General features: G+C 38.4%; 2 protein-coding genes across 5 annotated transcripts in view; one reads left to right on the forward strand and one right to left on the reverse strand.

Moving 5' to 3' along the window:
* The window catches only part of LOC124408973 (ecdysone-induced protein 74EF), a 113,566-nt gene that overhangs the window by 76,487 nt on the left and 20,151 nt on the right, over window positions 1–16,928 (reverse strand). For 3 of the 4 annotated variants that reach the window (XM_046886338.1, XM_046886337.1, XM_046886336.1), the window contains one exon: window positions 293–577. In XM_046886338.1, the coding sequence (XP_046742294.1) occupies window positions 293–436 (144 nt within the window). In that variant the 5' untranslated portion in view covers window positions 437–577. The remainder of the gene's footprint in view (window positions 1–292; window positions 578–16,928) is intronic. The other variant, XM_046886339.1, reaches the window with a different exon arrangement.
* On the forward strand, window positions 1,384–16,358 carry LOC124408974 (U7 snRNA-associated Sm-like protein LSm11). The gene is made up of 6 exons (XM_046886341.1): window positions 1,384–1,590; window positions 1,757–1,829; window positions 8,540–8,691; window positions 11,487–11,625; window positions 15,378–15,569; window positions 16,324–16,358. The coding sequence occupies exons 1-5, from the start codon at window positions 1,414–1,416 to the stop codon at window positions 15,566–15,568; spliced, it is 732 nt and encodes a 243-aa protein (XP_046742297.1). The 5' UTR covers window positions 1,384–1,413; the 3' UTR covers window position 15,569; window positions 16,324–16,358.

The raw sequence follows: 16,928 nt of genomic DNA on the forward strand, positions 1-16,928 counted from the left end.
CGAGTAAATAGTCGCTTGTTTTCACTCTCAATCAAAGCCTTCTTGGTAAAAGTATCTCTTGTGCGAGAATGACGCCAGAAAACATAATTCATACATTTTCTAACGTCATTTGTTGAGAAAAACAGAAAATTTACTCGATTAAATTCGTTGCTCAAAAATGTATTTAGTTATCCTCTTAAAATTGAACTTCTTTTGCCCACCACGAGCAACGGGGAAAAGTGAAGAAAAAAAGGGTGCCAAAGAAGCGAAAGATAGCGAATCGGGGAATGGCTTGGTTTGGACATATATTGACCTGAAGACACTGGGTGAGATCTACCATCTTCCCGTCGTTGTCAGGGCACCAAAGTAACTCGTCGTCTATAAATGGCATCGTATTCTCCTCTTTGGGTATGAGGGATGTGGTTAGCGTAAGAGATTGCGATACGGGGACCGGCATTAGGACCCGTACCTGGCGGTGGGGCCTGACTAGCCACCCCTTCGCCTCCTAACATCCAAAACCACCTTCGATCCGCCCCCAACCTTCTCCGTCCGACACGCCACGTGGCAGATTTACCCCCTTCAGGCGATTCCCGTCTTCCTGAAACAAACAATCGAAGAAAACAAATGAAAGCTGGCCAAAAAGGTAATCCATGAGACTCCGATCGCGGCCGGTGAGAAGAAACCCGCTCTTCCTTATCGACCAGACTTACAAAAAAAAAAAAAAAAGAAATATCATCTTAATCAAATGGGCGCTCATTGGTGATGAAGAAATCGGACCAATTATAGACAAAAGAAAAAATCGGCGTGTAATTATACTTATATTATTGTAACCTTACAAACCAATAGAGGAAAAGTTGTTAAAACGACAAGTTTCTGATCGAGGGAGATAAAAATTAAAAGATAGCGGCACAACGGTCGTCGAGTTGGCATTTTCATGAAAGTGAAAACGTCTTACGCTTACGCGGTCGCAACGGATCGGTGTTGGTAGTTACAACGAGTATAAGCAAGAGTAGAAACAGCAAGCAGCCTGTCTCCGGTGAAAACTTTCTTTCTTGTCGATTCACTTCCTCGGCGATTCTCGTAACTCGTACCTACGATCGCCGATGCTGCTGTGCAGCAGAGCAGCAGCAGCAGCAGCAGCATTATTATAAGGTAGAAGGTAGAGAAATGCACAGCATCGGTTCGGTTTACGTAATTCACCGAGAAAATACAGTTAGAAGGAAAGTTTTCTCCGGAGGTTAACATCCTCCGACGCAATTTTCCTCCTTTCGCTACGCTTCCGCTTCGTTGATACGTTTCGTAACGTTTCCCTCGTTCTCCCGCGGCCGACTTCAACTCGCTCGGTGGGTAAAGAGGATCGCGCTATTTCTCGCAGCAGCTGCTCCGCGCTGTTAAAAATCCTTTCACCATGCCGTCAAGACTTCGACATCAAAGATGGAGACCGGCAGTTCGTCGTCGGACGATTCGTTGGACGCTTCAAGTGCCAAATTCGACCCGTTGAAGGCCCTCTACTCCTCGAAATTGCGGCTCCCTGTGCCCGGCGCAAAAATCTACGACAACCTGGGAAGCTACGAGTCCAACGCGAGGGGTCAACCGTGCCGAAATTCAAGAGTCAGTAACGCATCTTCGTACATTCCTCGTTCGATTGTCACCACTCCCTCACCCACGTGCGTCTCTGCGTCTTGTTTTGTTTCTCCCGACTGCGATTCTTTTCTTTCTGCCCCCCCCCCCCCCCCCACCCGCCGCCCTATGTCGTCGCTAATGAATGCTTGTTCAGGGACCCGGTAGCAAGAAAAATGCGGAACAACTCGCCGGAGCTACATCGAAGCGCAGATTTCTTCCTCATCAAGGTAATTCGATTCATATTTATCGCATAGTTTATACGTAGACACGGATTAGGTTAGGTTGATTTTCAGCACGCGATGCCCCGAGGTTCGCTCCGTCGACGCGAGATGGCGGCGATATCGGTTCAGCCGCGTTTTGTTAGCGCGGGAAAATATAAACGGAGAATAGAATTTCTGCGGGATATCAATGAAAGATCATTTCGAAATCGGTGAAAGATCGTTTCGTACTTAATTTGAAAGCCATAACTCACATGTGGTTAACGACGTATAAATAGTATAATAGCACGTATTTATTCAAACACGATATACGCAATGTTTATTATGCATGTCTGTTACGATAACCGGAGTAATTGTCATAACTTGTTTACGGGGTCTGATTAGTTTACAGAGGTGTATGTGTGCGTGTGTGTGTGCAATTTCGTGCGATGGTAACGCACAAAAGAAAATTATATGTTGTAGAAAATCTATAATACATAGAAAAGAAAACGGAATAGTTATTAGGCATTATCGTTACGCATTCGTCAAACAAACAAGGAACAAAATTTAAAAAAAAATTAAAAAAAAAAAACAGACGTGGGGTAATTTATTCGCGTCGTTGCGACAAGTGAATGATTATATAATTTATGTAGGTATAGAGAATTTTGAAATTACAATAGATTATGCTTATATCATTCTGAGACCAGTTGCCTACGACAATTCATTTGAAGAAAAAAAAAGACAAACTTGCTTGCGACTAATGGTGTAATTGATGTTAATTTGCAAAGAGAACGTGGCAACAAGTATGAATGAAACTTGGTCACTTTGCATCTCCCCTCCGCCCCAAAATCTTCTTCATATCAGTCTCAAAAACGTCTTGTTCAGCAGCAACAAATCAATCTTTCTATGCAGTGATTGGGGTTAAAATATTGTTTTAAAAAATTTTCGTATTCCCTGATTTTGTCGATCGTACACATGTCACTGTATACCTATAAGGAACGTGAATAGAATACAAGTTTAAATTGAAAAAATACCTGGGATCATGTATGTATGTATGCGTTAATATATGTATTCAAAATAGCCTATATTTTACACGTGAAAGCGCGTGTCCGCAGGGGTGGGAGAGCCAGTGGGGGTAAAAAGGGGGATCCGCGGCGAATGGCCGGGGGTGGGTTGGGTGTAATATATAGGTGGCGACGTGTGTGCGGAGTGCAGCACTTGTTGCGCCCGGACGTCGACCCTAGTCTCAACCAGCGGTTCGTCTCCTCTCCTCTCCTCTCCTCTCCTCTCGACTCGGACACAACGGCCAACAGACCCTCATGCCGGGTGCAGGCAAAGTACATCCGCGATATGCAACTTGCGAAATCGCAGATATTTGCGTGAGAGATTATCGAGAAAGTAAGTAAATGAATTCAAAAAAAGTGTTCGTTTGTTTGTTTGTTTTTTCTTTTTTTTTTTTTTTTTCTTTTTACCTTGCGAATTATCAATTATATAGCGTGATTACTGACGATAATCAACTGTTAGAAAGTATGTTTTCTTTTTTCTTTTCCTTTTCTCTATCCTTTCATTATCAGAGTCTTTTGTCACATAAGCAATCGCCCGATACAAGATTTAAAGTACTAAATATCTAGTCCATTCAAAAATTTGATTGTTTCAAAGTTTTGAAATTAAGACTGACCTCGTGCGACATCCGTCGTGTTTTATCGATAGTTTGTAATTTTTATTCTGGTCATGTTTTGTAAAGGACTACCATCCTCCTCCTCCTATTCCTATTCCTATTCCTCAAATCCAAGTCTCGACACTTTCTACACGGTTTATATTATTCTTTTCGACTACTTTTACACTTTACAACCGCGTGGTGTGCAGCGCGGTTGGATTGCAGGAGGTCAGGTTAGGATAGGCTAAGCTAGCCTGCAGTAGGTTACGTGCGTAACATCCATACCCTGCACGTTTACATATTTACCACGATAGGGTGAACATACAAAGTATGTAAATGAACAGGGAGGGGTATACATATAATATATAGAAACTAACGTAACTCCTACACATCGAACACCCAGTACTGCAATAAATATGCTATACATATCACCTGAACTGCACGGGATCAACGACAGAAAATATTATGTATACATAACAGGACTCTGTTAACCTAAACTTCGAAAGGATAAGGAAGAATGAAATTATTATTTTATGAAAACAATAATCAATGTCCGTATAAATTTTCAAACTTGACCGTGAATATTTTTCTTCGCTAATATTCTTTCTTTCGCCTCGACACTAAGTTGCACTAATTTTTAACGCTACTACATTTTTTAATCCTTCATAAATTATATACGTGTGTATAAACTTCGAAAGTAAGTTGTAAAAAAAAAATTGTTTATATATACGACTCCGCGGAATGTCTAACTGTCTGATATTCATTCCCATAAAAATTGTAGACATAATAAGAAAACGAAATGATTGATCCTTTTTTTTTTTTTTTTTTTTCTTCTTTCATACAAAACGTACTATACATATATCTACATATGTACATCATATACTGCATATAGGGAGTGAACTGTCCGTCCCAGACCGCGAGCGCAAAGCAACCGAGGGAGGATCGAGAAGATTATAACGGAACATTTGATAGAGCTCGCGCTATGCATATACTATACATAAATATATACATACATACCTACATTTATATACATATATATATTACGCAGCTTACCCTGTGAGACTGGACAATATACTACAACATATGGTATATTCATTTAATTAGATTGAAATAAACTGTAATTTATTTTATAGTTATATGCAGGTATAATAATAATCAAACATATATACATATAGGGTATAGAATATATATATATGTATACTGCGAAGCGTAGGATGAAAGAAAAATTGCGGCTCGATACTCGTACGGATAAGGTTGTTTGACTCGCGTGCCGTAAACCTCAAGTCTCGTCAGAAAAACCACTTATCCATACTAGTTACGAATTGTACTATTTCTAGGTGCTCTCTATTGGCTGAAAATTCTTCCGGTATTTACACATATCACGTAAGTTAAGAATTTTCTTATCTTCTTCTTTTAGGCCTACTTTCTTTTCACCCATGCAGTACAATTCTTTGGATATTCTTCAAGTATTAATGTTATTATTATTATTATCATCATTGTTACTAAAATTTTCGATTTATTTGTAGTGAAAAAAATTAAGGAAGAAAATCACACTTCTATTTTATATATATATATATATATATCTCAATTATAAAATTGAACCAATTAACGATAAAAACAAAACTCTGAATCACGTGACCGTATATAATCTGACTTTAGTAAATAAGTGATAAGAAAATAATTTACAGCGAATACTTGTCGAGATTTTTTTTAAATTTGTTTTTCTTTTCATTACTGGATAAAATACGAGTCGCGGATATCTGATTAAATTTGTCAAGAGCGTTATCGGTCATGCATCCGTGGATTTAGAGAAGGACACCCGTTACATGGAACGATCCAATTCCCGCGCGCGTGGTGCAGGCAAAGGAAGGCAAGGCAAAGGCATGGCAAGCCGGCTCCTCCTCGACCTATCCCAACGCCAGCAGATGTCTCTCTTTCTCTCCCTCTTTCTTTCTCTTTCTCTTCCTCTTCTTCTCTCTCTCTCTCTCTCTCTCTCTCTCTTTCTCTATCTCTGACTCTCTCGTGTATATTATAAATGTGTTTTCCCGTGGATCACCGCGTACCTACTAAATAAACGTATCAACGAACGTTCATATTTCCTTCTGCCTCCAATTTCGACCTAGATATTAATTATTTAGCCATCAAAAAAAAAAAATTAGTAAATAAACAAACAAATAAATTAAATAAAAAAATAAAATAAAAAAATCCCCATCCCCATCGGAGCGAGAAAACAAAACAAAAATTATTGCTCAATCTTCTCTCACTCTCTTCTTCCCATCGCTTTTCAGGTTTCGATTCGGTATACATCGGTCTCGCGCGTGTGCAGAAAAAAAAATGAACAACAAGAAGAAAAAAAAGAAAAGAAAAGAAAAGAAAAGGGAAAAAGGGCCGGGCAGCGCATAATCTCGCCTCGTCCCGGGCGAAACTAACAGTACAATTCCGCGCTGCTCGCGTTCGCGCGATCTCTCGCGGAAATTTGCGGAGCCGCATCGTATGCAACGTAATACATATATATATATATATATATATATATATATATATATAATACCTACGTATACACGTGCGCACGCGTGTGTGTGTGTATATGCATACGAATACACGTAGCATCTTCCTTCTCTCTGTTGGTTGCTTATACGTATACGTATAGGTATGCACGCGTGTATTTGCACGGCAGAAACAGCAGCAGCAGCAGCAGCAGCAGGAGGCAGAGAGACTCTCCTCGGGAGCGGTGGCCGGTCGGCCGTTGAACTCAGGGCGACTCAACCTGGGGATCGTCCTCATGATCGTCTAACGTCTCCCGCTGCTGTTGCTGATGCTGATGCTGATACTGATGCTGCTGATGCTGTTGCTGTTGGTGTTGCGTGTGAGGCAGTATTGCGGAAAAAGCCTTACCTACATCGTTGCATTGTAAATGGATATACATATACGAGTGTAAAAAAATTTCATCAGGTTTACTGCACTTTCGTACCAAATACGAAAAAAAAAAGAAAAGAAAAGAAAAGAAACGAAACAAAAACACACACACATACACACACGCGTATATTTCATTATTTAATCTGTCTTGAAACTCGAACCGCTTATCATCGTCGTCGGTCAACAAAAATCGCAACGTTCTTGCAATTTTTTTTTTTTTTTAATTGCATTTCGTTGCATTCTTCGTTTCCTTCTTCTTTTTTTTAATCTTTTTTTTTTTTCTTACCACAGCCGTATCGTTTATAGGTATTATCGATATGGGTGAGCAAAAAATAGGAAGAAAAAAGTTTAGAAAGAAAAAAAAAAAATAAAAACGACAAACGACGTGTTCAAACTTTCAACCGGACATATTCGATCCGTAACAATTACATAAAACGGTATATCCGAACTTTGACCCGTTAGGTATATATGTATATACTTGAGAAAAAATATACATATAATCCCTCAGTCACAGTCTCGAAGATGCGTAAGCACCGCGAAGCATGATCGAAAATAGAATAATAATAAAAAAAAAGCTGCTGCGCTAAATGACATCCTGCACGATTTAATAATTTTTTCTTATGACTGCGGAATCCGGTATTTTGCTGTTATAAATTACACATATTATATACATTATATTATATATAATCATCGCGCGTATTATAACGTATAATGTATTATAATTATAAACATACGACGACGAGGAAAAGGAAAGTATTTGCAGTGAACTTTTTTTTTCCCCCCCACTTCTTGTTAAATATATATTTAATAAGCATTTTCTCATTCTTCATCTCCTCTGTTTAAAAAAAAAAAAAAAAAAAAAAAAAAAATATCGCACGCACGCGGATCAAAACTCATCGTCGGCTGATATAATTGTCCGCATCAAATGTTTATGCATCCAAGAGAGAGAGAGAGAGAGAGAGAGAGAGAGAAATAAAAACAAGATGTTTCTTGCGATCAATTCCACGCCATCGTTCGAACATTTAAAAACACATTACTGTACGTATGTATGTACGAATGAATGTGTCATACATGTAGTATATACATATGCAACACACACACACACACACACACAAGTGACGGGCAAATTATCGAGATAAATTATATACACACCGCCGCCGGTGAGATTTTGGCGATGATTTTATATTCGACTGTCTTATTATATTATCGTTATCATTGTCTTTATCATTATTATTATTATACACTGTCTCCAGCATAGCGCCCTGAATTTTGCCTACATTAATACCTCATAAATGTATATATGGTATCCACGCTTGAGTCAACAGTATTTAGTCACGTATTTATACAAGTTTTTCTTATACATATATCCATATACATATATATAGTATATCTATACAGTACGGTATAATATTTGAATACAGGAGTCCTATACGTAAATTGCATTTTTTTTCTTGAAAATCTGACGAGAGAAGAAGAGAATCACGAAAAAAAAGCAACAGAAAATACAAAATAAATAAATACTCAAATAATTAAAGTTAAATAAAACTGTATAAAAGAAAGGAAAATAGTGAAAAAAAAAAAAAAAAAAAAAAACGAAAGGCAAACGACGATAGTGAAAGCAATCCCCCCCCCCCCCCCCCAGCCCCGATGCATGTAAGGTACGTTTGTAGGTACATACGTACAAAGTAACACGGCACTACAGAAAATAGGAAAAAAGTGGAGGTAGGCTAGTAAACTCGCCGTAGAGGGGGAAAATCGCCAAATGAAAGTTATCGGAGAAAGCCCTCCATTACAGTGTAGCCTATATATGCACTTTGTGTAGGTATGTATATATACGTGTGTATGTATTATAGCCACACAGGTATGTGTACATTGCAGAGATTGTAGCTTTGCTGCAACTGTAATTGAACGTTGAAAAGTAGTAAATCATTATTATTAAATTTAAAACGAAAAAAATAAATAAAAATCAGATCAAACTGTCAATAAAGGAGAAAAACAAAATCTGACAGTTCGCGAAAATTGATATAGTTATATATATATATATATACATATATATATATAATTATATTCACAATACATATATTTATTGATATCTTGTCTATTTATCTATCGATCTGTTAATCTCAGTATCTTTTTCCCTTATATTTCCTCGTATTACATACTTTTTTAGAGCCGGTGCCGGGCAGGAGATATCGAAATAAGGAGCGCGGGGGCGCTGCCGCCGAGAATCTCGAAGGAAGGAATGTCCTGACCAGGATGAAGGGCTCTCTAGGCCCGTTAGAAATGCTTGTGCGATGCATGGAGCAAAGAACCCGAGTCAAGGTGCGTATCGTTATATTACATGTATCGTAGATACGGTCGCGAGCATGGCGTTGAACTGAAAGATCAAAAATCCAGGTATAACGCAACCAGAAAACGCTATTAAACGCAGAAATTTAAAAACGTTCAACTCGCATATGTAAGTGGATTTTAAGTGTTGCAAAAAATAATGAAAAAAAATACCTTCCCTCGGCCCAGTTATAAAACTTTTAAAAAATTACCAATTTCAATTATTATCCGAAAGAATAACGTCAGAAATATCGCATTTTATTGATCTATTCATTCATGTTCGGTCATTCTGACAAAATAAACTTTATTGACAAAATCAAATACCTTGTACGTATAAGGGGTCGTTCATTAATTACGTAAGAATCTCAACGGGGGAGGGGGAATTTAAAAATCTTAAAGACCTTAAGACCTATCTCAGGGGCAGGGGGAGGGGGTAAAAGTTATTCTTACGTAATATTTTACAAGTCGGAATGCGCATGATAGACATTTTCCATTGCAAAAAAATGTTAGTACAGCAACGGTCTCAGTAAATAAAAATCGCACAGAAAATTAGAGGGCAGTTCCAAAAACTGGAAAAAAATTTCTATTTAGACGTTCTAAAAACTGTGAGATATAGTTTTTCATTTTTAATATACAATTTCACTTACACATTGTTATTTGTAAAAAAAATTTTATTTCATAATAAGTTTTTAAAATCGTAAATGTGTTCATATTTACACACTTTGAAGCTTATAAATGAAAACTATCGAAATAATTATCTTTTATGAAATAAAAATCTTTATAATTTACGTCAAATTATGAGTATTGGTACAACTGATCCTCTTCTAACGACATTTAACTGTAAAGGTAAACTGTAAGTAAAATCTTACGTAAGAAGTGGGAGGGGAAGTTCAAGAAATCTTATGTGTTCTTACATGGGGGCAGGGGGGGGGGGGGTGAAAATGGCTAAAATCGTCCTTACATAATTAATGAATGGCCCCTAATGCATATATTAAATTTTTTAAGAACTTTATTTCAACACAGACGAATCCTCGTGTATGTACGTCGGATGAGATTTCCAAAATTATATGGTTACAAATATGCATTATACATAGTTTACACAACGTGTATAATATACTAAAATTACATACGTGCCGTTGTTATATAACAACAACAACAACAACAACAACAACAACAACAACAACAACAATAATCCAGCGAATCCTCTCCCGAAGCCTGAACCACCCTGTACTCGTACAACCTAACGTTAAGTTGCCGCCCCTCCGCCCCCTTAAACTCAACAACAGCCTACGCGACGTCGCGTCGTCGACGACGTTTCGCAGCGATACGACGACGCAGTGACACAGTTTCGCGTATAAGCGCGTGCAGCCCTTCGGAGAGCCTCGCGGTGTGCGTACACACGTATAATATTATACCTAAGTTAGGAGGATGGAAAAGGAGGGCGGCAAGGGGGCGGGATGGGTGAAAAGGGTCAACATACGGCGTCATGGTAACGCCTCCCACCCCCTCCATCACCGCCCCGATTCGCAACCCGTCGAGCGCAAGGTCATACTTCTCCTTCCCTCCTTCGGAACACCACGTGCTGCACGATGTCCCACCCACCCCCACCTGCCCGCCTCCCGAAAACAAGACGACAAAGAAAAAAGAAAAAAAAAAAAAAAAGGAAAGTGCGAAAAAAGGACTCTCTTCTTCTCGCCCTTTGCGGGCTTCGGCTGCGCGCCGCAAGGCCGCGCTTCTCAATAATAACCACTTCTTCCCTAAATTCCCCGCCCTTCGCGCCCCACTCTAGGGACGGACGCGGGATCAGGAAGAAGAAGAAGCAGAAGAAGAAGAAGAAACAACAGCAGCAGCAGCAGGGGTGCCGATGAGGGCGGAAAGCACATCCCTACCTCTCCTTAGCTCTACTTTCTTTCCCAACCTATATGTATAATAGAGACCAACGGCGCGTGCGCGTAAATCGATATATATATATATATATATATATATATATACGTATACATACATGAACAATTAATTGATCTGCAGTTGCGCTTTCGCGGGCTCTTCGGTATGAACAATAATACGGATAATGAATATATTGGCAAACAATTTTTTTTCTGCGTTTAGTTGTTATTCATGTACGCAGTCGTGAGTAGACCCTTCCTCATTGGCGAGATGATATATTTTTGACTGTCACTTGTCGACCGTTCGATTCTAGGGAATTTTTATCCTCGTCAGCAGGGGTTTGCTTCAGGCTGTGAGAATGGATGTCAATAAATTAAAATTATAGTGGGTCTTATAAAAATGTTTAGGGTGCGTTTCGAAATTATATCCCATTGCTGTAAACAATTTTTTATATCTTTTGCGCAGCTCGGTTAGTCACTAGCTCTTCCTCTGTCCTAGGGAGTTTTTAATGTTGCTAGCTTGTTTCCGCGAGATGGTGTCGAATGGACCAGCTCGTAGCGCGCGCGATTCAACTTGCTAAATTCTGATTGGCTGACATCCATTCTTACAGTCTAAAGCAAACCTTCGCCGGCGAGAACAAATTCCCTAGATCGACAGGTTGACAAACGACAGTCAACCATAACGTCTCATTTATTAAGAACGTCCGGATCCCGACGGTCATTGTCATTCAATACACATCGGTCACTCCGCCGCCTACCATTCTAGTAACATTTTTACACGAAGTTGGCTACGCCTGTAGACTAGACGAGTTGGGATTTTCGTCAAACATATCCTTTCAAGAGAACCTCTCGGTATAAATATTCTCTCCACCGTTTCTCTACCGTATTGAAATTATTCTTTCACAGGTATACACGAGGGGAGCATGCAGTATTCGCGGATACGTCTTAGCATACGTCGCCGCCTTTGACAAGCACTGGAATCTCGCGCTTGAGGATTGCCTCGAAGTGTGGACGCGCAAGGTTAAGAGAAAAGCCCCGGCACTCGGTAAAGTAACATTTCTACGCGACAATCAGAAAATCATTCCTCGTCAAAATTCCTCCGGCTGTTTGATAACAATTATAACTAGCAATTATTCGGTATGTGTTATACCTATTGATTCACAATTATTTTACATTTTTTCGGCAGTAAATTCTTATTCGGTTTTCTCCCCTTTCGTCATTTGGTTGCGTTATATTCTGTTCTCCCCCCCCCCCCCCCTCCTCCCCCCCTCCCCATTACACGTATATATCGCGGCGAGTGTATACTGCGTGTAAATCATTCGAGTTATATCTATGCAGAAAATTTTCGTCTGTTATGATCAATTGAATTGTGCAGGTATACATATAAGTATATATTTAATCGCGATGTATCATGCGATATCATATAGATACAAGATATACATGCGCACGAGTAAACACACAATATGTATAATATAGTGTTCACATTGCAACTACGCACACGCATATATCTATTTATATATATAAATATAAATATATATATATATATATATACGTGGGTGCATATTGTATACGAGCAAGTTTCTCTTATCTGATGATACCTTCCTCGTGCAGCCTGCATGTTGCGATATACAACATACGCACGCACACAATATTATTTATATATTACGTAGAATACATGCAATCGTCATACGCGTATATGTGTATTTTAAGTTTCTACATTAATCTGCACGACCTCGGCCAATATCCGCGATGCAATATACTTATCTCGCGCCTGCGTGTACATATACATATGTATACAACTATACATATATATATATATATATCCCAAATAATAGCGATAGCGCTCATAGTTAGCAACGAGGCAAGTTTTCTATTCCCTCTTTCATGTATTTTGAAAATTTTAGACATCTTGTAGATTTTTTCATTATATATTCTGTTTGGAAGAAAAAAAATTTTTTTTTTTTTTTTTTTTTATATTAAAAGAAAAAATATTCTAGATAAAGGCCATTTGCTCCGGAATATAATTTTTTTTTTTTTTGTTTTTTTCTTTCCTTTTTCGTCATACATATTCATAGATAATCAATACAAGTAAGATTAAGGGATGGAGAGTGATTTAGAAAGAGAGAAAAGAAATTTAATTTTTGTGTTTTTTTCTTCTTTCTTAAATTATAGCAAAATAACGATGAATTTCTCTGAGAGAGAGACAGACCAAAACGACTTGTACCCGGTGTTCAAAAGCCATAAAAAAATAATTAGCGGCTTGGGGGTCGGTCGTGCTTCACGTTTCCCTTATACATACGTTACACGTATAATGCATCTTGTTCCGTTATGCGCGCACGCGCGCGCGCACACACACACACACACACACACACGATACAAGGTATATTGAAACTCATGTGCGACATGTGTGAAAATAGGTTGGGGGAAGGGGTGGGGGGCGGCTCAGAGACGGAAATTGTGGGTCCGGGTTCGGATCCAGGTTTTAGGTTATACGGGGTTTGAGGTTAAAGCCAGAGGTCGGCCTTGGCAACGTTCCGGGGGCAGTGGTAAGGTGGGTGAAGAGGGTGAAGAGGGCGGAACGGGGGATTGGGGGGGGGGGAGGGGGAGGCGTCATTCGTTCGATACGCCCGCCCGCCCGCCCGTCAGTCCACGTGCCCTATATATCCCAAGATGATCTTTCGCTCGATCTTCTACAATACAACACACTTTTATGAATAGCGGTTTGTTCATTTATTTTTTTATATTATTATTGTTATTGTTGTTATTATTATTATTATTATTATTTTTTTTTTGTCCATTAAATTTTCAAGAACATTAACATCACTCAATTAAGTGTTATTTATTATACACAGATTATTATATGCATGCAAGTAAAGGTATATGTATATATATCGCATAAACGGCTTGTAATATGAATAATAAAAACAACAACAACAACAACAACAATCACAATAATCACAACGACAATGACAATAATCTCAATATTTGTTTCAAACGTTTCCGTACGTGTACTAGAACGGACGAAAAAAGAAAAAAAATTAAAAAGAAGAAGAAGAACAAAAAAAATAACACCAGGAATAGAAGTGAAAGAGAGAGAGAAAAAAAGAAAAAAGAAAAAAAAAAAGGTGTTCAAACAAAAATGTCAGGGTTGGGCAGTAGGGCGAACGAGGCGTGGAGCAAAGCACCGCCGCGGGTGGCTGCTGCTGGATGCAGGGCGTTGTACCCGCGCCGCGGCGTCGATGTAGTGAGTTCAGGGTTAGTTGGCCTAGTGGCGTACTTTGGCGAGCGAAAGGGGGCGGGGGGCGGGGGGAGAAGGAGGAGGAGGAGGAGGCTCTTTTTGGGAGGGAGGGGATGAGGGCGAGGCAGGGGCGAGAAATAGACGGCCTTGAAGGGTGCCCGCCGGAGAGGATCGATGGCGTGGGCGCAACGGGGAAAACGAGGGGCGGGGGGAAGATAGGGGGATGGAGGGAGGAGGCGCTTGCACGTGTTCCATACAACACTGTACGAAACGCCCTGCCGCGCACCTTCGAAGGGACGAGGAAGCCCTGCCAGGAGTTGTACTCTATCTGCACACACACGCACACACGCAGGCACACAGATACATACATTTATCTCTATATAGGTAAAATTCGCGATTGTCACACACTATTGTACGTATAGGTGTAAGAAATATTTATATTTCCCCGCGTGGTTTTTTCGGCGAATGATGAAAATTTGAAAGGTTGGAGGGAAAGAATGATCATGATAATAATAATAATAATAATAATAATAATAGTAAACATCGTACACGAAAAATTATACGACCGATCGTTTGTGGGGTGTAATTATTGACATTTGTTTGGACATTATTCCATTCTGTTGTTGTTGTTTTTTTCTTTCTTTTCTTCTTTTTTTTTTTTTTTTTTTTTGCGCATCGTATTACATCAAAGGAACTGAATATGCATGTTTTTACAAGAGTTAATAGAATGGGTGTAGTTTTTCAATATTTGCTCTTTTTATTTCCATCCGTCACGCGTGTAAACTATTAAAGGTCAAAGTTTACGTAAGCTGTTGATTATTTGAAATTTATTGAAACTAATTATACAATTATTATTTTGTGTATTTTATGGCATATATATATATATATATTAGATTTTATGACGTGGATATACGGTATATATAATTTAATGTTATATATGTATGTATACACACATTCAATATAAAACCTAGAACAAGTAGTTGAACGATTTATAGAAAGTCGGTTGAGGTCAGTTCAAGTCAAGTGTCAAATAATTTCAAGTGTTTTTCTTACGCAAGTCAAACTCTCAAAAGTTTTTCAGCCTCGACAGCGATTACACGCCTCCCCCCCCCCCCCCTCCCTCCCTCCCTCCTTCCTTCTTTCTAATTATGTGAAAAATGACGAGCGTGCGTGTGTCTTTAAAAAAGTAAATCATAATAAAGTAGCAATAATAATGATAATCACTGCACCGCATCGATCCCTCGATTTTGTCATTTTAAATTATTATTATACATTATATATACACAATATGCACATACGACATGTGCAGTAATTTGTATTATTAGAATCAAATCATCGCTTCGCATGCATTCGTGCATTGCAAAATTAAGTAATATTTTCTCGTTAGGTTTTAAATATCAAATGATAAAGAAGTGAAAAAAAAAAAAGTTTGAAAAAAAGTGTAATAATTAAATAAATTTGAAAAAAATGTCACGACGTTTCGTGTATATTAGTATTGTACATTATTCACTACGTGAATATAAATAAATATATCGTCATTTTGTTCGTGTAAACTACAGGTACTCCTGCCGACTTGGATCAACGTCGCAGATCTGAGGCGAGGAAAATCGATGACGAATCATACCGGAGTACAATTATAAGTAAAACTGTGGTTAAGGAATCCAACGGTAAAACTGAGACCCTGGAACGACACGTTCCGCAGTTAATGATCAGGGGTGAACAAATCGCTATAATCGTAAAGATCGATTAAATAAATATCTGCATTGTATACATATATATATATATACACTTCCTTCCAATTTATTGCGCGTAATAATTCGATAAAAATAACAATAATCGATCTGAATTGGTAGACGCGCGGAAACTTAAAAGACAAAAAATGACCGGATACCACGGTGTTGTAAAAAATTCATGAATAAAATAAAAATAATAACAAAGAAATTGTGAAAGTAAATCCCTCCCCCCTCTCCCCCCCCCCCCCCCCCCCATCCCTTCACCCCCCATCAAACTGTAATAGGTGTATAAATAATTTTCTTTTTTCTTCTCCCCTGCAATCACGACGATAATAATTCCTCTGTATCGTGTTGCTGTTGTTGTTATAGAAGTAAAAATAAAAAAATTATAATCCGGTCAAAAATTGTACACGTATTACATTATACGTATATGTAAAACGATTTTGAAATGATAAGACAAAAAATTATTCACCTCCTTTTTGTCACCCCCAAAAATATATGTATTTATAATTTTATATTTATATATATATATATATATATAAATATAAAATTTATTCGGAATGATTTCGAGTGCATGATTAAAAATTGATGTGCAGTAGTGCAGGATTACTCTATCCACACTTATATATATATTAACGTCGGTCGGTCGGTGAAAGCCTCGAGAGTATATAAGCGACCAGAGAATTGCGGGATCCGCTCGCTGCTCACTTTCCCTCTCTGGAGAAAGTTGCGCGAAGCTGTAGAGATGCGTGTGCATATATACATACCTGTGCATACATACATATATATATATAGATATATATATACACGATACGATAGTAAATAGTTACAACCTGCACCACACGCACACACACACACACACACACACACAGACGCGCCATGCAATCTGAGAACCTGCCGCTGATGTTTCCACTGACACAAGGCACTAGAAGAATCAAGGCGAGTTCAACAGCTAATTACTAATTATAGCCTCGATCCATCTCTCTGATATGCACAAAACGTTCTCGAAGTCCTTCTCCTTCTCCTTCTCCTATACTAACTTTTATGTAGAAAATTAGACGCAAAGGTCAACGCCCTCTCGTAACACAACACATATATGATATGTATGTATGTATGTATGTATGTATGTGTATAACCATAACCTAGCCCACCATAATTGTGCATATATATGATACCTATACAGTGCAGGAATAATTTTTACGCCTAATTTGTCGAAAATATCTGCAATAAACAATTCTTTGTTTATACACCCAAACATACAGAATTTTATTTTCAACTTGATAAAAAATCAAATCTATAATATTTGGCTAATAAAAGTTTTCTAATAAATACGCATATAGGTATGTTACAAAAAATTCGAAAATATATATCTCACGT

The sequence above is a fragment of the Diprion similis genome, chromosome 8 (genome assembly GCF_021155765.1).
Source record: "Diprion similis isolate iyDipSimi1 chromosome 8, iyDipSimi1.1, whole genome shotgun sequence".
Classification (NCBI taxonomy): domain Eukaryota; kingdom Metazoa; phylum Arthropoda; class Insecta; order Hymenoptera; family Diprionidae; genus Diprion; species Diprion similis.